We start from the raw sequence: 22,670 nt of genomic DNA on the forward strand, positions 1-22,670 counted from the left end.
GTACAGGCTCTACAGGTACTGCAAAAGGAAAACTTTGCAGTATCACATGGCAGGGCAGAACTATGCCTGCTGTTAGAATGTACGTGTAGACTACCTGTATCATACATTGGTTACTGGTAAGTATTTTTTTTCACTTGATCAGGGTGATAGGATTGTCCTTGGGCTTCATGGATGGAGCATTGTTTGGGGACAGTAGGCTAATCTGTTGGTTTTTACGTGTTTGTGAATGAGTTGAGGACTGTAGCATTTGTGTATGCCTACAAGTTGTGGCACTTTTTCCACTTATTAGCACTTCTCTCTGCATCATTGCTTAAGCATTACATACAGAGTTCTGAGATTAACTCGTTACTTCCTGTGGTAATAAACTATTCTGTTTCTATTTACCATTAAGTTTTAAATGGCTTTTTTTTCCCAGTTTCTCCTCCTAATTTGCAAAATGCATTTTTTGCACAACTGACTGATAGTTCATACTGTATAATTTAATTCCAGCTTTCTAGTTCATATGTGGAATTTTCAGCAGCTGAAACTGTTGCTCTAATTTGGACTTGGACTTGTACCAGAATTTGAATGGTGTCTCCTTATTTGGTCACCAAAGGTGATCACTGCATGCTTCCAAACATTTTATTAATAAATGCTAGTTGTTCTGATAGATAATTTTAATGAAACCAAGGTAACTTAGAGATTGATCTCCTGGTAGGGTGAATTACTGTCTCTCCTATTCAGACCTAAATTGTTGAGAACTGAAGACTTCTCTGAGGTTTGAAGATGCACCTATGAACCTGTCCTACCCAGCAGAGTTCTTGGTCCATGCTTGCAGCAGACCTGGCTTTATTATGTATTAGTATTGAAGGAAGTGTGCCACTTCCCATTTATGATTTCTCTTCATGCTCGTTGAACAGTGGTAGAAGTAAGGGCTACCTGTATATCACTTAAGAATGGTTAAATTAGAAAACAGTAGTCCAGTCCTTCATAATGGCTGGTGTAAGCCTTATCTGGGCTTCCTATCTGAAATACAGTCCCTGGCCAAAACATTCAAAAGATTCTGACTGAGATAAACCAACCAAACAAATTTCTGATACCTCTGGGGTCTCATGGTTGGTTTCTTTAATACAGTATGCATGACCACAAAGTACTCTGATTATCTGAGGTGGGAACAGATGCAATGGGAAAGGGCAGAACATTAATTTATGGCATAGTCTGTGTTATTTTTCAAAGGCTCTCTTTATTTTGTATTGACCTAGGGAGCCATTTTGATATCTTTGTTAATCTTGAGTCTTGAGTGCTAAGCTAAACTTCCTTGCTCCGTCATGCCTTCTCCCTCCATATCCTTTTTCCTTTCCCTTTTGAACCAGGAAAGGACAAATCCAGACTGCTTAAGCAAGGGCTCTACTTAGCCAGAGAAACCCCTGAGAAAACAGTGGCTTCAGAAGTAAAATGTAACCAGTGACCAGAGCAAAGCTCACTGTAATATTTGATTTACAAGTGTGTATATCCTTGATTAAAAATAAGAAAATTTCAGAGTAGAAAGACTTCTGAGATTTCAGAAGAAAGTTGGTAAGGATAAGAGCAGCAGGACCTTTATGAAATGCAATCCTTTTCATGAGTTGAAGAAGGACATCACACTGAGGCTAGGGAAGATATAATACGTAGTCACAGGAGTAAGTTCAGTAAGGGACAACTCTGTGCGAGGATTGTCTGTGGTCTCCAAATAATAGTTGGTAGGCTGGTCTGCTTTAAGGGAAGGTGGGATATAATGCAGAAAAATCATTGACCTGACAGAGAATAAAAATGCCTATTTTTCTCTCCATTTCTAATGTATTTCTCACATAACTTAAGGAATGATAGTGTGAATACCAAAGTAAATAAATAAAAGGAGTGGTACGTCTGTAATAGGTATCGTTATCTTTTTCTTCTTTATTCTCATGTATGTTTGTGCTTGATCAAACCATCTGCCTTCATGTTGCAAAGCAATTGCTATGGTGTTTGCTAATGTGCAGACTGTGAAGCACTGTCAGAAATAAATTTGCATTTGCAAACTTGCATCTTGGAGAACACGTTACACAAGCTGTCAGAAAGATAGATAGAGCTCTCTTGCATGCTGTGGTTTTGCTGTAGCTGATAGATAGTTGATACTAAAATCTTTATCTGCCTCTCAGTGGCAAAGCAACTTCTGTGTCAGCTGTTGAAGCATAACCAATGCTGTGACTCTATGTTCTTCCTCTCCCTTTAGCAAATGTGTGTGTTGTGAAGGTGGATGGAACTCCTTATCTGTGTAAAGCTGATGAGGTTGGAGAAATATGTGTGAATTCAGGTGCAACTGGGATGGCATATTTCGGCCTCCTCGGAATCACCAGGAATGTGTTTGAGGTTTGTATTTCTCTTTGTAATGTACTTTCATTGTTACATTTCTAGTATTTCTTCTTGCACATAAACTTATTTGTTCCTTAAACTTCCTTTTTTATTTTATTAGAAAAAAGCCATGGCCAAATATACTGCTTTATTCTCTATCAGAATATGAAATTCTGTCTTTTATAACCAAAAATACAAAGTGCCATCAGCAGTCAGTCAGTTGCCTCTATATTCTGCAACCCAGTGCTGTTTCTGTGTTAGCATTTAAATTCACCTTAGCTCTGTATTAACACAGCAGTCTTATGTAAAATCACCTGTAGACATTTCAAATTCATTAGTGCACAGCTTGGGACATGGAGTTAGAAGTTGCTCTAATATTTGTGAACTTCTTCATACAATCAAAATGCCTTTGTTAAGATGTAATAAATGGTTTAGAAAAGCTTCCTTTGTGTATTGCAAACAGTATGTGCTTTTCAAAATGACCGTTAGTGTTCATTTGCTGTAATGCTTAGAAGACTAAACAGTTTGCTGTTGGATATATGCAATTATGTTCCTAGGTATATGGAAGAAGAGATAGTAAGGATGATAGCATAACAGTCATAAGCCTTGTAGTTTGTCAAAGTAAAGCAAAAGCAATCTTTCTGCCCAGATTTTTCCTCACAGTGGTACCCCAATTTCATGTTTTGTCTTTTCTGGCAAGAAAGGAGTGAATGTTGCACACGCAGTAGTGTTACACTGGGCAGCAGTTTGAACACTCAGCAGAAGTATGTTCTACCAGAGAGGTGAAGGAAATCCTGACCATAGTCTTCTCTTTCAAAAAAAGCTCTGCCTGTCAGCTTGCCAAGCCTCAGCACTTCAAAGAGCTTGGCTTTCAGCACTGTCCTTAGCTAGTGAGAGAGCCAGCAAGAAACCTGATGTAATGGAAGAGTTGGGGGGTGCGGGGAGGGCAAGGAAACCACCTGAGCACATGAGAGGAACTTGCCGATGAGCTTAATGCTTTTGCTCTGGTTCTCCATTGTAGGCAGTCCCATAGTTGCAGCAGACTTAACTTTCTCCAAGTTCTGATAGTGTAGAGTTTGTCGCCGTTGAAGTGATACGCCTGGATATGTATCTCATTGGGGATGTTAGAGTAACAACAGAAGGACTTTCTGATTGTTATATGAGTGCATACCATAAAACCTGATTTAAAAAGTGGTGTGAACTGTTGTTATGAAGGCTAAGTAGCTGAGAAAAAGATAAGAAAGAGGAATTGGTGTGTTCTCCATCCAAAAAGTTGTTGTTCATACTCGACATGATAGTAACTGCTGTCATCGGGTCATTTTTCACCTGAGCACAGAGCTGCAGTGCCACAGGCAGAAAGCATTTTTCTTACCAGTACTGTGAGTTTCTGAATACTTAACATGTTCTTTCAGGCCATTCCAGTGACGGCATCCGGCGTGCCTGTTTCAGACCAACCCTTTACAAGAACAGGATTGCTTGGCTTTGTGGGTCCTGTAAGTGTGAATGAGCCATCTGGGGCCCTGCTTTGTCCTGACTCCCAACTCTAAGTGATGCACCCCAACTCAGCAGAATTCTGTGTCGGGGCAGTGACCTCATACAGATCTTGAGGAGTCTGGAGGTTTTTCCCCTCTATTTCTAATCTTGTCTTCTTTTCAGGACTATTTGGTGTTTGTGGTAGGAAAATTGGATGGCCTAATGACAGTTAGTGGCCGCAGGCACAATGCAGATGATGTGGTAGCCACTGCATTGGCAGTCGAACCCATGAAGTTTGTTTATCGGGGAAGGTGAGTATATTAAAAACTTCACCACTCCTGATTGGACTTTGTTGCTCCTTTCTTCACCTGCAAATGAACAAGTAACATAGTGTACACAGGAGCTCTGCATGTGAACTCCTACATATGTATTTTGTAGGAAAGGTGGCACTAGCTTGTGATATGCCAGATAAGAACTTGGGTGTCCCTGCTAACTTGGAAGACAAATATTGACACCCTGCTTCATTCATAATGGATTCTAAATTACTTTCACACAGTATAAACATAGATCTTTAAGTGTCTGTTTGAAATTTCTTCCAAAGCTTCTCTTAAGACAATCAAATGAAGCTTGTATGCCAAGTGTAAAACACAACTCTCCTTTGTCCACCTGAGCCTTTCATGCAGAGCAGCCTAGGGAGGAACTTTGCAGCATGTTCTAAAGAACAAACTATGAGTGTTGAGGCTGCTGAAGGACCTTCAAAGATAGTATATGTTGTATCACCAGCCTTATTGCTCTTCAGTGGTCAATGGCTCAATGTCCAAATGGAGATCAGTGATGAGTGGTGTCCCCCAGGGGTCTGTACTGGGACCAGTACTGTTTAATATCTTCATCAACGACAGACAGTGGGATTGAGTGGACCCTCAGCAAATTTGCAGATGACACAAAGCTGAGTGGTGTGTCTGACATGCCTGAGGGACAGGGTGCCATTCAGTGGGTCCTGGACAAGCTCAAGAGGTGGCCCCGTGTGAACCTCATGAGGTTCAACAAGGCCAAGGGCGAGGTTCTGCACCTGGGTTGGGGCAACCTCCAGTATCAGTACAGGCTGGGGGATGAAGGGATTGAGAGCAGCCCTGCAGAGAAGGACTTGGGACTACTGGTGGATGAAAAGCTGGATGCAAGCCAGCAATGTGTGCTCAGCCCAGAAAGCCAACCATATCCTGGGCTGCATCAAGAGAAGTGTGGCCAGCAGGTCAAGGGAGGGGATTCTGCCCCTCTGCTCTGCTCTTGTGAGACCCCACCTGGAGTACTGTGTCCAGCTTTGGGGCTCTCAGCACAGCAAAGACATGGACCTGTTGGAGTGGGTCCAGAGGAGGGCCACAACAGTGACCAGACAGATGGAGCACCTCTCCTGTGAAGAAGGGCTGAGATAGTTGGGGGTGTTCATCCTGGAGTAAAGAAGACCCTGGGGAGACCTTATAGCGGCCTTCCAGTACTGAAAGGGGCTACAGGAAAGATGGGGAGGGGCTTTTTAATAGGGTCTGTAGTAACAGGACAAGGGGTAATGGTTTTAAGCTAAAAGAGGGTAGATTCAGACTAGATATAAGGAGGAAATTTTTTACGATGAGAACACTGGCACAGGTTGCCCAGAGCAGTGGTAGATGCCTCATCCCTGGAAACATTCAAGGTCAGGTTGGACGGAGCTCTGAGCAACCCAATCTGGTTGAAGCTAGCTCTGCTCATTGCACTGGGGGGTTGGACTAGACCTTCAAAGGTCCCTTCCAACCCAGACCATTCTATGATTCTATGAAAGTTGAGCTTTCCTCATTTTTGCATCACTTGTGTAATTTGCATATCATAAAAATAATGGCACATACCTGGTTGAGGCATTATTAATATTTTATCCTAGAAGGTGCAAGCCTAAAACTAATTTAATACACAAGTGGGAGTAAGTAATTTTCCGTGCAAGCATTGATACATGTGCTGGTCAGTAATTTGGCATGGTTGTTGCCTTTCAGAAGGGACACTGTATGTAGGCGCAACCAATTTAGCGTGCATGATGGAGTCCTGTAGGCAAGGTTTGCACAGCCCCTGCACGGAATGAACCTGCCTGTGTTAAACTGTGCTACATCAGTGACTGCAAATTCCCTTGACCCCCAGCAGAAAAAAATTACAATAAAGAACCTACATTTGTTCTAAATTTGTCTGTGACTTTGTGATGATCTGGCATGAATAATGCTTGTATGTGTTGGAACAGTACCATGAAAGGTTGCAGTCATTTCCACATTATAATAAACCATGCTATGTTCATCATATGTTGCATCCTATCATTCTTCTGTCCTTTGCGTTTTAGGATAGCAGTGTTTTCTGTGACCGTTTTGCATGATGATCGAATAGTGCTTGTGGCAGAGCAGCGCCCTGATGCGTCAGAGGAGGATAGTTTTCAGTGGATGAGCAGGGTTCTACAGGTAGTCAGTCTGTCCTTTCTCTCTTTCCAGGTGAATAAGGCTGATGTATGAAATGAGAATATTAGAGCATCTTTTTTTCCATAAGAAAAACCTATCAGTGTAACTACAGAGAGTTGTAATAAGCTGACTTTGGAATGTATTCCAGAGTTGATAGGTAACAGAATTTTGTAAAAAGTAAGATTTTCTTTCAGAATGTTTTTTAACTTCATACTTCTAGGAATTTTAAGAGTCCTAAGAATGATAGTTTTTGTTCATTTCAATTCTACATATCTCTGCTGATCTCATACTGGCTGGGAGAGTTAAGTCTGAAAATGTTTAAGGGTATACTTAGTGCCAAGTATCAAAACAGACCCTGAAAACTTTTTATGTCACTAACATCCTTATTCTAGATCTCCAACAGTAAGCATTAAAAACGTTTTCCTTGATTACTTTATCACGTTTCGGGGAGGGGGTGGGGGCATTCTAGTAGACTTGCGTTTGAAGATTTCAGAATTAATCAGTTCTAAGGAAGTAAAAAGTGAGAGAGCAATTATGGAAGAAGACTCTGGTGAAGGGACAACTGAAGGGGTGGCTAGAGAGAACAACTTAAGGGAAGATTCCTCTTACAAGTAAGGCAGTTGTGTAATAATGGTTTCTGTCTAATTTCAGCTTTGTAATCTTTTTTGAGGGAATATCTGGTAATAGAAAAGCTGTTTTTGATGGGAGAAAATATTTTTATTGCTCTTTTTAGAAGTGTCATAGCTAAAATAGACACTGAAGTTTTAGGCAGCAAGATGTTTCCCTCCCTATTTTTGTGGTTTTATGTTCTACTGCGCTTTTGTGATTGTGCCATACGTGCTAAATTTGCTGTGGTATAATTTTGGCTTTTTAAAATCTCTGCACTTTTTGCCCACTTTTAAGAGACTTTCCTAATCCCTGATGTGCAGGTGGCATCCCCTTGATAGAGTGCACAAGCAAAGTCCTGGGTCTGCTCCTGCTCCCATTGAAGTCATGGCACAACTTCTATGAGTTCAGTGAGTGCAGAATTGGACCCTTTATTTGCAAATTGTGGTGCAAGTAAAAATTTTAATGTTATTAAATGACTTGAATTCAAATTCTTGCTCTAGCTACATCCCAGTTGATAACATGGAATGTATTTTTTTTTCTTTCTGTCAAGGCAATTGATAGCATTCACCAAGTGGGCGTCTACTGTCTTGCTTTGGTGCCAGCCAACACTTTGCCAAAGGCTCCACTCGGAGGAATTCATATTTCAGAAACCAAGCAGCGCTTTTTAGAGGGTGCTCTGCACCCTTGTAATGTCTTGATGTGTCCACATACTTGCGTTACTAACCTGCCTAAGCCTCGACAGAAACAACCAGGTGAGGACCCCAGAGCGCGTTCCCTCGTTCTGCGTGTCTGTTTCTGAGGGTGTGCGCCGAGTGTCATCCAGGGGCAACGTGACAGCTCAGGGCTGTGCAAGTTGGATGGTTTTAAGCTGCGTAACTTGGCAGAGCTAGTGGTAGTGTCAGAGCAGCCCGGAGCTCAGTGGAGGCGTTATGGTCTGCCTCGAGTCCCAGGTAAATGCAAGGACGTACAGCACATACCACTTCCATGCTGCTTTAGCTGCGTGATAAATTGTTCCTGTATTGGCCATCTTGCAAAGGGCAGTCCTCAGACATGCTGTAACTCACGTAATAAAACTGAAGTACAGACAGACCTCAATTTGCTGAATCAGTAGTAGACTGATTTTTAATGTACCGACCTGATAATGGACTGATTCTTAATGTACCATATACTATCCTCTCTTTTTCTATGCAAACGTCCTTGGTTTTAGCTTTTCTTCTTTTCAGATGTATGTTACTAATGGCATTTATAGTAAGCTACAGGCTGAATTATAGATTATTACATGTTCCTTACATTATTTTTCCTCATTTTGCATTGTTTTCAAAATGCAGATGTTGGCCCTGCTTCAATGATAGTAGGAAACCTTGTTGCTGGAAAGAGAATTGCACAAGCCTCAGGGAGAGATGTTACCCAGTTGGAGGATAACGACCAGGCAAGAAAGGTAACACTGATGTCCTGGTATTATTAAATATTTGAATTGGCTTATTCAAAATGAGAGAAGACCAGTTATAGTATTCTGCTGAAACTAAGCACAGTGCATTTCGAGTGAATCTGAGAGTCTCCTTTTTTTTCTGTTTTAGTTCCTGTATTTAGCAGATGTTCTTCAGTGGCGAGCTCAGACAACTCCAGATCATCCTCTCTTCCTTTTGTTGAATTCCAAGGTGAGATGCACTTTAGGTCATACTTTGAGATTGAGATCAGCAAAAGATTGTTTGGATTCTAAGAAAATTCCAGCTAGAAGTCTTTTCCTGAAAGGCTTCAGGCTATTTTGATGAAGCAGACAAAAATTGCTGATTAGCAAGCAGCGTAATTTTTCCACATCTGGAATTTTACTCCACATCTTTCATTCCACGTCTGGAATTTCAGTATGCATTCTGCCTAGCTTAAAACATTGCAGTAATTGCATTTCCTGCTGGAACACAACTTTTTGTTGCGTTAATGGAAGCCATGAGTGAGCACAAGGGTAAGTGGAAGTCAGAGCTGGAGGATTTTTTAATTAGAAGATCTAGAGCCTAAGCAAAGAACCCTTGAGACAGCTTTGGAGTCGTATTTTCCAGGAGCACTGCACTGCCTTCAGGAGACACTGATGCCTTGTCCTTGGCGAGGCTCTGCCCCCCAAAAGGATGGCACTTACAGTCACTCTGAAATGAACAAGTAAATGCTTCAGTTTTGGAGTGCAGGCTCTATGTACTTATAGGCTCTATATACTTATTTTATTCAAGGGCTGTCTGAGCCTTTATGACATATGACAAAGCAACAGTCATGTTTCCCAGTAAATACATCATTTTTGCTCATAGCCACGCTCTGCATGGGACTGTCAGTAGTTTCGGAGCATTCACGTACCCTGTGCATCCAACATTTTGTAAAGGGGTGTGAAAAAACAAGCACTTTTATATGTTCCTCAGTATTTCAGCCTCCCTGGGCTTGAGGAGCACTACTGCTGGACCTATTTCAGAAAACTCAAATATTTTAGATTCTTCTGCTACTTTTCTGGCACTTTTTTATTCCCTCCTTTCCTACCAGGAGGCAGAGTTGGTCTGTTTTTGAGCCTGTACTCAGTAGCTACCCTTCCAGTGACAATAACAGCCCAGTGACAAATCAGGTCTACCTTCTGCTGTGCTGTACTGCAGACGTGTGAGATAGGGAACGTGCTTTCGGAAGGTCCCGCAGCAGTCCTTGGGAAGTGAAGGATTTGCCTTTGGGGTCTCATTCACACAGGCAAAATGGTTTAGGACATGGTTCAAAGTTCTGACTTCTCTCGTAAGAACTCTGCTTTAGCAGAAGAAACTGCTTCAATATGGCTATTGTTAAACGCCACAGAATTGGTTTATTCTTCTCTCAGAGCTGAAGAGACTTTTGAAGGAAGTATTCTAGTATGAAGAAGCCCTGTCTGGGTCATTTTGTTCAGGCAACTTTTACCCTTGACAAGGAGACTCTGCAAAAAGGAGACAAAAAACTTAAGCGCAAAGAAATTTATGTGTTGGTGAACACATCTTAAATAGCTGGGACTAATAAGCTACAGTGCTAAACATTAGTATGTTCACAGCTCTCTGTGAGAAACCCTTTCGTTTTACACCTTTTTATGTCAATATTTTTCTCCCAAGGCCTTGAGCTGCTACTATTCCTATATCAGCAATACACTGTATTTACTGTTCTTATTTTGCATGACTTTAACAACAGTTTCCTTAATAAAACCGAGCAGAATGCCAGTGCCATCCTGCATCAAACTAGGCGTCGGATCAGAGAGCTGTGTGCTTGGGCTGAGGATTATGTGTGGGAGCTCGTCTTGGGCTTGAAACTGAATACTTGTATAGCAGACATTTGCTGTGCTAATCCTTACCTGTATAGTGGGAGGCTTCCTTCAGTCTCTGACTGTTTGTTTTCCTCTGAGGTGGTTGTCCAGCCAGTTTTTCTTGAATCGGATTGTAATCTTGGAAAAATGGATACATCCCAACCTCCCAACAGGCTTAAGGTTAAGGCATCACTTCCTAGGCTGGATAGCAAAAAGATGTTTTCTGTCTTCACATCAAAAACTGGACTAAGCCTTTTGGAATCCCCATGACTTTGCAACTGCCTAAGCAATCCTAAGATACAGCTGCTTCCATCTGAAGACTTTCCAAATGCACGGCTGTGGGAAATACACTTTCTACAAGATGGACACACAGCTCAGGTTGCCTCTATGACCCTTTAAAAGAATATCTATATGAAAGACATCAGGAGAGTTCCCTTTGCACTTTGAAGACGGCTGATTGCAAAAGCACCTGGAGGTTTGGCTGTGCACGGCAGGGTAAAGCTGATGCAGGGCTTCACTCACTGCTAAAACAGTTGTGTTACCACTACTGCTACTGTGTTTTCTCCCTTGGCGTGTGAAATTGCAAATATTTGTAAGGTATTCTTTTTGCAGTCCCAAATAAATTGAGAAGCTACTTCACTGTCTGATGTTCAAAATAATACGTATAAAATTCTCCAGCGTTCTAAAAGGTCACGATACCAGCAGCGCGGTTTCCGAAACACCAGAGTCTTTAAAATGTACTGTTAAAATAAGGACAAGGAAATACTGCATCTGCAGCATGTACTTTAATCAGTTTCACACTGTTCTCCACAAAGTTTCCTGATGTTGCATCTGTTCCGTGCAGGGCACTGTAGCCAGCACTGCGTCATGCATACAGCTGCACAAGAGAGCAGAGAGAGTGGCGGTCGCACTGATGGAGAAAGGACGACTGAATGTTGGTGACCACGTGGCCCTCGTTTATCCTCCAGGTAGGGCAAAACAAGCAGCAAAAATCAAAGTCAGACCACAAGAAAAGGAACAACTCTTGCCAAGACAGAGCATTCAAAATCCATTTAATATAGTGATATATGGCAGTGACTTAGGTTTGCAAGAAAGAGACTTCCTTTTTGGTTTTTTATTATTAAGTTGCTTCTCCTAAGTGGCAAACTACATTTACCAGACATCTCATCTCACTGCTCCAGGTGTCTGGGCAGTTATGCAAGAGTAGTTTGATTTAAACCACGTTAAAGAGTCTCAGTTTTCAGCTTCAGAGAATGGAATTAAACTGCCTGTGTGTCCATTGAAAGCTAAATTAAGGATGCCACTGTATGAACACCCTTTCCTGAAAGGATGTCTCTAAAAGTGAAATCTGGACCCCAAACTTGCATTACTAGTGTGTATTTACAAGTGTACCTCAGGAAAAAAGTATTACCTTGTAAAAGTAGGATGGCTGCATATTTCAGAGTGATAATTATGAAAAACAAATGTATGCTCTTTAAAAGAATCTGAGTTGTCATCTTCATAACCTACAATACCTTGTTTTGTTATTTTTGTTATTTTATACTACCTGTCCATGAAAACATATCCCTACAAATTTAAAGTTTATAGGGTTTGAATAGTTTTTCCAAACTCTCAAATGCAAAATATTTTAACCTTATAGAACTGGGCATGGCCAAGAACAGCCCGTTGTTTTGAAGACACCTTTGTGACAGATCCTTACATCTTAATAAAATAAATCAGTACGTATTTTGATTTTGGTGATAGAGCTTGGCTTTTTGTTCTAATAATTCTTTATTTCACAAATATCCTTTTCAGGAGTAGACTTGATAGCAACTTTCTATGGCTGCTTATATGCTGGCTGTATACCTATCACCGTTCGCCCACCTCATCCACAGAATCTTGCTACCACTCTGCCCACTGTCAAAATGATTGTAGAGGTATGTATTAGACATTACTCTCCTAATGGTTTTGGTGGCTGTAGGATGATTGATTCAGCCTTATAAATTGCTTTGCCACAGTCAATGTAAATTAAGCTAGGAAAAAAAAAAAATCAGTATGCTGTGACTGAGCTGTCAAATACTTTTTTCAGAAATTCCCTTAAAATGTTCTTTCTATTGTTGTGATTTATTTTGCTTCGTTTCCAACGTTTTTTCTTCATCTATTCAACTTACTGGTTATCTCATCTGGATGGATATGAAAGCACTCGAGCATTCATTCACTGGTTTTATAAATGTTTTTAATGCTGTGTCTTTTACAGGTCAGTAAGTCTGCATGTATACTGACCACACAGGTGATAATGAAACTGCTGAAGTCCAAGGAAGCTGCAACAGCTGTAGATATTAAAACATGGCCCACTATTTTGGATACAGGTACAGAATGTTTGCCTACCAGCCGAAATGTAAATAGTTTGAAGACTGATTTATTTTGTTATATCGTAACTGCCTAATTGAATGGATGTATCTTGCACTGCATCACAATAGCTGTCCAGAAACTGTAGAAAGCATCTCATGTTAATGCTAGAAAGATATATTTTTGTCCTGTGCTCTTTTTTCCAAAATAATAATATGGTACTCTTCTCTTTTTATATATTTTAAATAGATGATATGCCTAAAAAGAAGCTGGCTAGTATTTTCAGACCTACATCTCCAGATATGTTGGCATACTTGGACTTCAGTGTGTCTACTACTGGTATATTAGCAGGAGTAAAGGTAGAGTAACAAGAGAGAGATTATTATACTTTGTTTCCTTATATATAGGCGTATTCTGCATTCATTCCTTCTGCCAGAGAAGAAACACAAAACTGTAAGTGGACCATCCTAGTGTTCAGAAAGCTTATTTTTCAATTTACATGACATCAAAATTTCTTGATGCACTTTTTGGAAGCGTTCAATCTTACTGGCTCTGTGTGAGGAATCACAGAGGGGACTAAATGGAGAGTGTTTGTCGTAAAGTTCATGAATGTTTTCTTTTGTGATTTATCATAGAGATGTCATGTCATTTGGCGTCATTCGATGTCATGACAGATGTCATTTGTCACTAGCATGAAAAGTACCTGTGAAGTCCTGGGCTCGTATCCCTTTCCTGTTTTAAAGGTGCTTAAAAAAACCCAAATCACTACGAGTTGCCGTGTCTTCTACAATAAACATTTCTATCAGTTATTACACGTGATACCTTTTTTTTTAAAAAAAAAGTCCCAGAGAGCGCCCTGTTTTCCTCTTACAGATGTCACATGCAGCTACAAGTGCCTTATGTCGCTCTATCAAGCTACAGTGTGAGCTGTACCCTTCACGCCAGATTGCTATCTGCCTTGACCCTTACTGTGGCTTGGGATTTGCACTGTGGTGCTTGTGCAGGTACGTCGTTTGAGTCAAAGGCTTTCTCATGTGTTCCCAGCCTTCTCTAGAATCCAAGGGCACAGTCGTGGATGAAACTGTCAGCCAAACCCAAATTAACCTTTTTTATAGGTATTTTGTAAAATACCTTTTGTGGTAACACAATTTAAATTAGTTAGTTACTTGAGTAACTTGAGTTTTGCAAGTGGAATTACTTAGATACCAAATCCAAGAAAACAAGGACTTCGCCGTCTATTTCACATTGATTAAATAAATCCTTTTAAAGTCTTTTGAGATTAAATCATACCTTTTTACAAGACCCTTAAGGTGTTGGCTGCAAAATTGGTATGCACTAAGAAATATTGCTAAAGGAAGCAATTAAACGTTTCTTAAAATGAATGAGACCTGAATTGATCCAATCAGATAACTACTATAATGCAGCACATCTTACAAAGCTGCAAAACTTTCCTCTTGTTTGCTTTTTAAAACATTCCATATGCTTTAACTAATCCAAAGATTTAATAGTGTTTTAGATATTTCATTTAAAAAAATGCAGAAACTGAATATGAAAGGTTATTTTGTAAACAGGTGAGGTTAAATTTACTGTAGTTAACCTGTTCCTTACTTCTCTCATTTCCCCAGCTGTAAAGGAAGTGTACTGAAGAAAAGCAAAAATTTAACTTTGGTAACATCTAATGATTTATATCATCAATAAAGTGAGGCAGGGTGGAGGGAGAAGAAACCTCAGGGAAGGAAGAATTAAAATCTAAACGCATTTAAAAAATATTTTTAGGGAAGGGAACTACATGTGTCATGTTTTCTATACAAGAGTTAATATAAGGTCTGCTGTGTTTCGTCTGAGTTACAGCTTTGTTTTAGTGTGAAGGACTGTTTTATTGCAGAATGATTTTTCTTCTGTGTTAGAATGTTTAAAAAGAACAAAAAAACTCGTCATATTGTCCGCTACAAAAACACATCAGCTCTAGTCAGGAGAAATGGCAAGTGTGTCAAGCTACCTGCTGAAAGCAATTAGAGATGCTGTTATTTTTTCAAGATGCATTGGTTTATCTAAGTGTGGTTTTACAGGGGGCTGTGTCACTGATTTTGTTGATAGTAACTGATCTAAAAAACATTTGGTAACTTAAGACTGTATGGTCGTGGCGTTTACTGTCTTGAAATGAGGTTTGGTTTGGGGTTTTTTTTGAATAATTAAAAGTTGGTGTGAATTCTGAATTTGACTCATTTGACTCCTTCAATTACTCTGAATTTAACTCATGTTAACCAGTATCCAGGGTAAATATTTTACATAAACACTGTTTAAAAACTGAGATTCCTATGGCAAAGGCTAGAAAATTATACTAAACACTTGAGTGGTGCAATATAGATGTTAAAGACTCATTCCACTCCAAGCAAAAGGTGCAAAGTTTTCCCTAGAATGGCTCACAAAGATAAACTCAATTATCGATTGTAATCTGTAACTGAAATGATGTTAATGTTTTAGTGTCAGAAGTTCTGTCTGTTCGAGGCATTGAGTATTTGCCTATAGTTCAGCACAGTTTACTGCAGGACAAATACACTCATCTTAAAGTTTGTGACTTAACTCTAACCCATAGTTCTTTCCTAACTAAGAGAGAACTTGCTCTGTGTGGAGAAGATAAGCTGGAGTTCAGATAGATACCAAGCTCTCAGTTTTCCTGTATTTGCTTCATTTTGACTTTACGTAACTTCTGGCTTTTATATGCTGGCTTGAAGTTTTCATGTTTCTTTTTCTTCCTCTCTCTAGTGTATATTCAGGTCACCAGTCTATTCTAGTCCCTCCTCTGGAGCTGGAGAGCAATGTATCTCTGTGGTTGTCTGCTGTAAGTCAGTATAAAGTGCGCGTCACATTCTGCTCGTACTCTGTGATGGAGATGTGCACCAAAGGCCTTGGAACACAGACCGATGTACTCCGGGTGAGCGGACCTAATTTTTCAACATACTGATACATAAAGACGTGTATCTTTCTAAAAATACTTCGTTTTGGCTTGCAGAAGATGGACCCATAAGTGTTTCTGTGAAAGCCTGTTATGACTTGTGTTTTTGGGAAATACTGAAATTTCTGGAAGTTTCAGCTCTTCTGTTTCTGGTGGGGAAAAAAAAGAAGTCTTATGTTTTCCACTTTACTTATTTGTGCCACCTCTGTGCTGCTGGGTATTTCTGAGATTTTGGGCAAAATACATAGCAAGCTTATCAACTTCTTCTTGTCTGAGATGAAAAAAACAAAAAAACCCAGACAAAACCCATACCAAAAAAGAAGAAAACCCAAAGCCCCACCAAACCCCAAATTCAAAAAAACCTCTCCCCCCCAAAAAAAACCAAAACAAAAAGCCCCCCAAAAACCTGGCAAGTCTCACCTGCTTTCAGATCGCTTGACACCAAAGGGATTGAGTTCTAAAATGGATGCAGTCCTCCTAACAGCAGCAATTACACACTAAGACATCCATTTATTTTTGAGGGAAATCTCTTCACTGAAACTTAATTTCCTTGAAGAGGCGCCTCTGTTTCAATGGCAGGACAGTTCCCACGGCTGTAGTAACTAAGCTGCTCAGGACTTCCATTGGGAATGTCTGGAAGCTTGTTGCACACAAGAAAGCAGCTACATTGTGCTTATTCTCAGTATAGACAAAAAACTCTGTCCCTCTGTCTCTTGGACCTCACTGAAGGGAATCCTGGCCCGCAGCCTGTTGCTGAGAGCTAATAACACCTTGAACACTCTCCCTGCATCTGAACTGCACAGCACTGGGAGCGAGGAGGTCTCTCGTGAGCCCAGCCCTGTGACACAATGACATTTTGTGGGTTTTTTCAGATCAAAATGATGAGTGGCTGTGTTGCAGCTACACGACGCGGGTGGTTTGCATCTTGTGTATCAAACCCTGCCACAAAGCTGCTTGGCATTTTGGGATTTTAGAGGGTTGTCCTGGGTGGATGGAGCCAAAATGAGTGCAGTCCATGTCTATATTGTTTAACCAGTTCATGTCCGTTATTCTAGTGTTTTTAAAGTCCATCTGTTCTGCAAATTAAAACGGCTTATTTCTAGAATTGTTGACTTCAATTTTAAAACGTTGTTTTCTTCGTGCAACCTCTCAGATGAAAGGAGTTAACCTGTCCTGCGTGCGAACGTGCATGGTGGTCGCAGAGGAGAGACCAAGGATTACATTAACACAGTCTTTCTCTAAGTTATTCAAAGACCTGGGCCTCTCTGCTCGTGCAGTGAGCACTACGTTTGGGTGCAGGGTCAACGTAGCAGTTTGCTTACAGGTGAGATTAAACTGCTTGTTCCTTACACAGAATCTCTGAGGACTTTATAGGAAATCATGTTCAGCTGTATTTTTTTTCTAATGAGTTAGAGCTCCATTGCTTGCTTGCTTCATCACCAAGTTAACTAAGCCTTGAAGATGTGGATTATGATAATTTCACTTTTCTGTACTAATTGACCAATTGATTTGCCTTTCTAATACAGAGGATTAAGAAACTTGTTTCCTTCCTACCGTGCAGGAGCAGTATTAAATTAAATACACAACTTCCTGTTCATAAACATACTAAGTGTTTTAAGCAGTGCTATTTCAGTTTGTTTGTGATTCGGATTTTGTCTATTGAAAAATAGCTTGTGTATATGTGGAATTAAGTGGAAGACAGAGTTCCTCAAATAAGACCCAGGAAAATGAACAAGCTTGGCAGGTTCTTTTAAAAATGAGTATTATCAACATGGAAGTATGTTTGTCTCGCCTCATGTGAGAGGTTGACTATTTTTTCAATTAAAGGTATAAAATTGGAAGCTTTTGAGGGGGAGAGTACGCCCATAGAATTACACAGCCTTACTTCACAGACTGGACATAATGACATGCTGTGGTCTAGATCCACCTTTGATGGTTTCATATCAGTTGATGATAATCTTGTGTGTGTAATTTAACCAGATTAAATTTAATTTTTCTTAATGAGATGATTCTTCTCTAGTTAGGAGAGGAAACAAAAATGTATTCCACACCTTGCCTGAAAATCAGGTACTAAGTATGGTCTAGAAAATGGTAAAACGCCCTGGGTCTTGGATGATACTTGAGTTAATAAACTGCTCAAGTTTCAGTTGCAGCAGTATATAGCTTTTTATGTGGGGAATTTCATAGATGTCACATGCATTACATATGTGTGTAACTGTAAATTTTATTTCCAATTTCATTGATATGAATTACACTTCATTAAAAAAAATTATGTTTCTATGAAGTTTGCTACTGTGCTTATGCAAAACTTTTTTTCTTTTTTTTTTCTTTCTGGTGCCCACTAGATGAAGGAAAGCCTTTTTTCGTCTCAGAACATATTTTAATGTTCTAGATTTCCTACAAGAAAGATGTTTTGGGCCATGAGTTTCTTAAATATGTTGCCATTTGTAATTGTTTCTTTAGCTTCTGTCATTTCTTTCACGTACGTTAAAGGAGAAGAGGTTTTTAACAACCCCTAGGTAAATGGTTATAAAGAAGTGCAGCCAGAGCAATTTTATGAATCAGTAGATGGAAAAATAGGAAGGATGTAGATGAAAATAAGTTGATTGCAAATTAAGACTTTAAATTCATTGGATAAAACATTTCATATGCCGAGTGTGAGACAACAGCTTTCTGAACTGCTTGTCTAAATAAAAATTTTAAAAGCCAGTTTTGGATATTTGCTGTTCAGACTGCTCAAAGGGGGGAAAAACAGTTTTTCTGCAGAATATTAAATGGCAACGTGAAAAGTACTCCCAAGAAAACCGTGAAGAGTGTAGGGCTGCTGGGCAGTTAAGCTTCCTCTTCATTTTATACCTTTTTCATCTGTCCTCCATTCTTGAGCCCTTTTTTAGTGTTTTTTTTAACCCATTTCCCCCATTCTTCTGAAGTGATATCTGTATTTGACTTTTTAAAATTACTGAATTTAAATGAATATAGATGAATAACCAAACTGAATGGGTATTTGGTACAAGTTAGCATGCAAATAAATACATAATATCTTCCAGCCTTACTGGACTGGTTTACTTGGGAAGGTGTTTCTGAAGCTGCAAGCAGCCTTTAGGTACTTAGAGGTGGAGGAGGGATTTACAATAAGGCAACAGACATTACGTATGATCTGTCTGGGATCATACTTACTGTTTATTAACTGGGACTTGCATGTTTCCCAGTGAACCACTTAAAAGTGTCGAGCTCTTAAGTAATCTGAAATGGAAATTTTCTTTTCACTCTAAAACAGTATGAGTTTTGTTTTCTGTCTTACTGTGTGTATCTTATGTTTCCAGTGCCTCTTTGTTTGTATTTTCTTTTTTCCCCTTTCTCTCTGTTTCACACACTTTGATGGCCTCTGTTACTTCTGTTTGTGGTCCCGCTGTCAGCCAAACAGGCTGGGCAAGCTGGCTGAACAGGTATAGTGATGCATGTGTGCTTGTGATGTCTGAAAGTCAATCTGGTTCAGCAGTATTGCTCTGTAATGAATGTACGCCGTTTGAGAGAGTTTTCATTTGAAACAGATCAAACGAGACTTTTTTTTCTAAGGACGTTCGGTTTTACTCACAATGACCACTTGTAGCTGTACCAAACCTCTTTCTCAAACAAGCCAGAAAGGGGGTTATAACAATGATTAAAATTACCACTGGTGTGGCCGTGAGTGTCACTGAGCCTCAGCGGTGCTACAGAATTACAAGGGAATGTCATTATAAAGACATTATTGCTGTTCTCCAGCACTGCAGTCTTGAGTTGATGTCAAAGTGTCCTCATTTTAAGTATTTCTAAAATAAGAAACTGTGCTCCGGGGTGGGGGGTGGGGGGGAATAGTCAGCAAAACTTTGCATATTTTTTTAGCTTAAATATGCATTTCACAGTAGTTTCCAGTTGTTTTGAGATTAAATTCTGCTGGGGAAAAGAAAAGGTCCCTGTTTCCATGTTGGGAAGCGAGAAACCTCTCACCAGAGCTGGTCAGAAGGTTTATCCTCTGACTGCAACAAGAGCTCTGCCCCTGCCCGTGCTGTTACTGGGAGGAGCCTTGAAAAGATACGTGTTGGTTAGAGTTATGTTTTAGTTAAATGTTGTGCCATTTTTTTTTCTTCAAAGTTGACAAAACTATTATAAAGTAGAACAGTTGAGCTTTGGGAAAGAGATTAGGCCTGCATAACTTTATGCTTACATGCTTTGCACTTGCCATGTAATTTTTAGAGGAGGTGCTTACCAGAATAAAATTTTAAAAACTTCATTATTATAAATAACTGTTATTATAAATACATACTTCAGTTGTTCATTCATTTACTGATTCCATAAAACATCAAAGCTTTATGGCAGTCATTCTAGAAAGGGTGGCTATTTTACTGTATTTCTGGTAGATTAGGGCAGTACTTTGTAAGTGTCAGTAAAAAAGGGAGAGGAATTTGTGGATTTGTGTGGCTGTGAGAATGAAAGCAGGATTTTCTGGCTTCTGTTGGAATTTGTTTGTTCTTTCTTATTCTTAGGGAACAGCAGGACCAGATCCAACCACAGTCTATGTAGATATGAGAGCGCTTCGACATGACAGGTACAGATTATGTTAAAGCATTATCTGTTTAATGGCTGTAGAGGAGAAGGTTCAGCTTTGTTGCATTGCATTGGTTTGTTGAGATATTCTTGGCAGTAGCTAATCCCTCATCACCGTGTCCAAGGAACCCCACCCTAGAGAATGACGGCTGTGTGCTGGAAGTGGTCCGGCATCTCCTCCTCCATCACTTGTTCTGCTGTTCCTTTCTAGACCCTCACCTAACTTGCTGTCTGTTCATCAGCCCTGTATAATCTAGACTCATGAGCTGTTTCTTACCTAACCATACCATTAGCAAAAGGTGACTTTGCCAACTGGCCGTTCAGTCACAGAATCACAGAAACAGGGTGGGCAGGTTCTATGGATGTCCCTCATGCAACCTTCTGCTCAGAGCAGGACCAGATGAGATTCATCAGGTTACTGAGGGCCAGGACCAGTTCAGTACGGAAAATCTCCAAGAATGAAGATCCTCCTCTTCTCTGGGTGTATGTGCTGAGACTGACACCCCACTCTGGGGAAGTTTTCCTTACTGGCATTTCCCATCTTGTATATTGTGTCCCTGGCCTCTTCTCCTTATGGTGTGTGACACTGAGAAATCTGGCTCCATGTTCTCTGCAGCAATCCTTTAGGTAGTGGAAAAAGTGCAGTTAAGAGTTCCCCTTGGTTTTGGTGTCCTGTTTGGTTTTTTTTTTTTTTTCTTTAGACAAAGCCAACTCATTTCCCTCAGCCTTCCCAGATCCAGTAAATGGATGCACCATGTCAAAACACACACATACACAAACACGTGTACACACACGTCATCTGGAAACTTGCCAGGGATACCTCATTCTATCAGACTTAATTCTGTAGTCATTATTTTCATATTAACTTGTCTCTTGGTTAACTTGCTTAAATCTTAGCCATTAGAAGACAAGCTATTCACCATCATTTGCATAATCCTGATTTGGCATCTGGGCAGATCAATGTAAACTACAGACATTTTCTCCTTATTTAATATATCACTAATATGGTATATATTCCTGTTAAAAACAAGTTTGGCCATAGTTTCAAAGCTGCTGCTGTTAGTTAGTTCTAACCTATGGATAGTGTAATAAACATAATGTGTAGGAGCTGCTTCTCTTGTGCACCTCTTTTACTGCACCCAGTTCTTGTTCCTTCTGTAAACGTGCTATCTTCATAAGCTATGCTACTCATGGACTGCATAGTGTCACTCAATTCCATTTAGGCTGCTTGCTCATCACTTTTTGTAATTCCTACTGATGCTGTGCCGTGGTTCAGTGTGGCAAGCAGAGTTCAGTGTGGCAGGAGAGTCCAGCAAAGAAGGTGAATTTAAAATGCTGATGGAACTGCAACCTTAGAGCTCTGCTGGAAGAAGCTCTCTCTCCAGAGAGCTGAGTTTCTGATTCTTAAAAGAAACATGGTGTATGGGAATGCTAATATGGAAGTCTTGAAGACAGCTAGATACTCTTAACTGTCTTACTGCATTGTGAGTAACTGGCATCATAACAGTTTGGTCAGTGCAGCTAAGGATACGATAACACTGGATATTCTGGAACACATCTATTTAACTTCTATTTAAGTGCATAAATCCTTGTACAAATGCATTCTCTTATTTTCTCAGGGTGCGTTTGGTAGAGAGAGGTTCTCCACACAGTCTGCCGCTTATGGAGTCTGGGAAGGTGAGAGATTGAGAGCAATCCTTCCTCCTCATGACCCTTACCTGGGTGGTGAGATGCTTCAGCTGGATCTCAATACAGAATCTGTGCAATGAGCTTCACTAATCACAGTATATCTAGGAGAGGCACTAGAGAGAGCGTAAAATGAACAGCTAGTTAAGATGAAGCCAGGTACGTGAAGTGAAGCAATAGGATACGTTGCTACAACTGAAAAAATCAGGCCTTCATGTGGAAGGTGTTTTTCAGGTGTGAAACAAACTTCAACTCTGAAGCTGCAAAACAGCTGCTTGATACAACTTGATAGGAAGAGATGGTTGATATCTGTGGTGCAGAGAAGAGTAGAAAAGGAGGAATTGCACAGACTGTTGACTTCTGTGGCTCTGCATTATTAACATTTCTTTTGATGAATTCAAGTTCTCTTATCTTCTATTTGCTTCTTATTCAAGATTCTTCCAGGGGTAAAGGTCATCATAGCACACACAGAAACCAAGGGACCTCTGGGAGACTCGCATTTAGGAGAGGTAAAGCTTTGATGCTGTTGTACTTTGTTTATCAGCAGTAATTTAATATATAGATAAATCATGTTAGATAAATGCTCGTCTCTTAGTGGGACAGCCACAGTCGCCTTAATGTGGAAAGTGAATGAACTCTACAGAGAGTGGAACTGTTTACACACTTGTATGTATGTCTGAATGGTTTCTCCCTCCTGAGCCAAACTACTGCATGCTAGTGCCAGGTGATACCAGTTGACTAGTCTGTGTCAAATTGGCAGCTAGAAGAGGCAGTCAGTACCTTACGTAGTCCCATCAGTGGACATTAGTAAATTTGCTGTTTGGTTTAACCTTTGTTTTATATGAATCTGGATTTGGGTATGCTAAGATGCCCAACTAGTAGAAGATTGCAGGTTAACAGGTGTTCCCTTCCAGTAAGCCACATGTCTAGTTCA

At 40.1% G+C, this 22,670-nt stretch overlaps 1 protein-coding gene across 9 annotated transcripts in view; it reads left to right on the forward strand.

Moving 5' to 3' along the window:
- DIP2A (disco interacting protein 2 homolog A) overlaps positions 1-22,670 on the forward strand; it is a 133,595-nt gene that overhangs the window by 104,997 nt on the left and 5,928 nt on the right. For 2 of the 9 annotated variants that reach the window (XM_074829953.1, XM_074829956.1), the window contains 18 exons: positions 2,231-2,367; positions 3,762-3,842; positions 4,006-4,133; positions 6,173-6,287; positions 7,444-7,645; positions 8,222-8,331; positions 8,471-8,551; positions 11,027-11,150; positions 11,977-12,098; positions 12,419-12,530; positions 12,760-12,869; positions 13,384-13,514; positions 15,277-15,445; positions 16,620-16,790; positions 18,790-18,912; positions 19,990-20,051; positions 21,670-21,727; positions 22,171-22,245. In XM_074829953.1, coding sequence (XP_074686054.1) covers positions 2,231-2,367; positions 3,762-3,842; positions 4,006-4,133; positions 6,173-6,287; positions 7,444-7,645; positions 8,222-8,331; positions 8,471-8,551; positions 11,027-11,150; positions 11,977-12,098; positions 12,419-12,530; positions 12,760-12,869; positions 13,384-13,514; positions 15,277-15,445; positions 16,620-16,790; positions 18,790-18,912; positions 19,990-20,051; positions 21,670-21,727; positions 22,171-22,245 — 2,111 coding nt within the window. Of the gene's footprint in view, positions 1-2,230; positions 2,368-3,761; positions 3,843-4,005; positions 4,134-6,172; positions 6,288-7,213; positions 7,301-7,443; positions 7,646-8,221; positions 8,332-8,470; positions 8,552-10,281; positions 10,811-11,026; positions 11,151-11,976; positions 12,099-12,418; positions 12,531-12,759; positions 12,870-13,383; positions 13,515-15,276; positions 15,446-16,619; positions 16,791-18,789; positions 18,913-19,989; positions 20,052-21,669; positions 21,728-22,170; positions 22,246-22,670 lie in introns of those variants that run through there. The other 7 variants (XM_074829954.1, XM_074829955.1, XM_074829957.1 and 4 more) reach the window with 7 other exon arrangements.

Source organism: Strix aluco, chromosome 6 (assembly GCF_031877795.1).
Source record: "Strix aluco isolate bStrAlu1 chromosome 6, bStrAlu1.hap1, whole genome shotgun sequence".
Taxonomy (NCBI): Eukaryota; Metazoa; Chordata; class Aves; order Strigiformes; family Strigidae; genus Strix; species Strix aluco.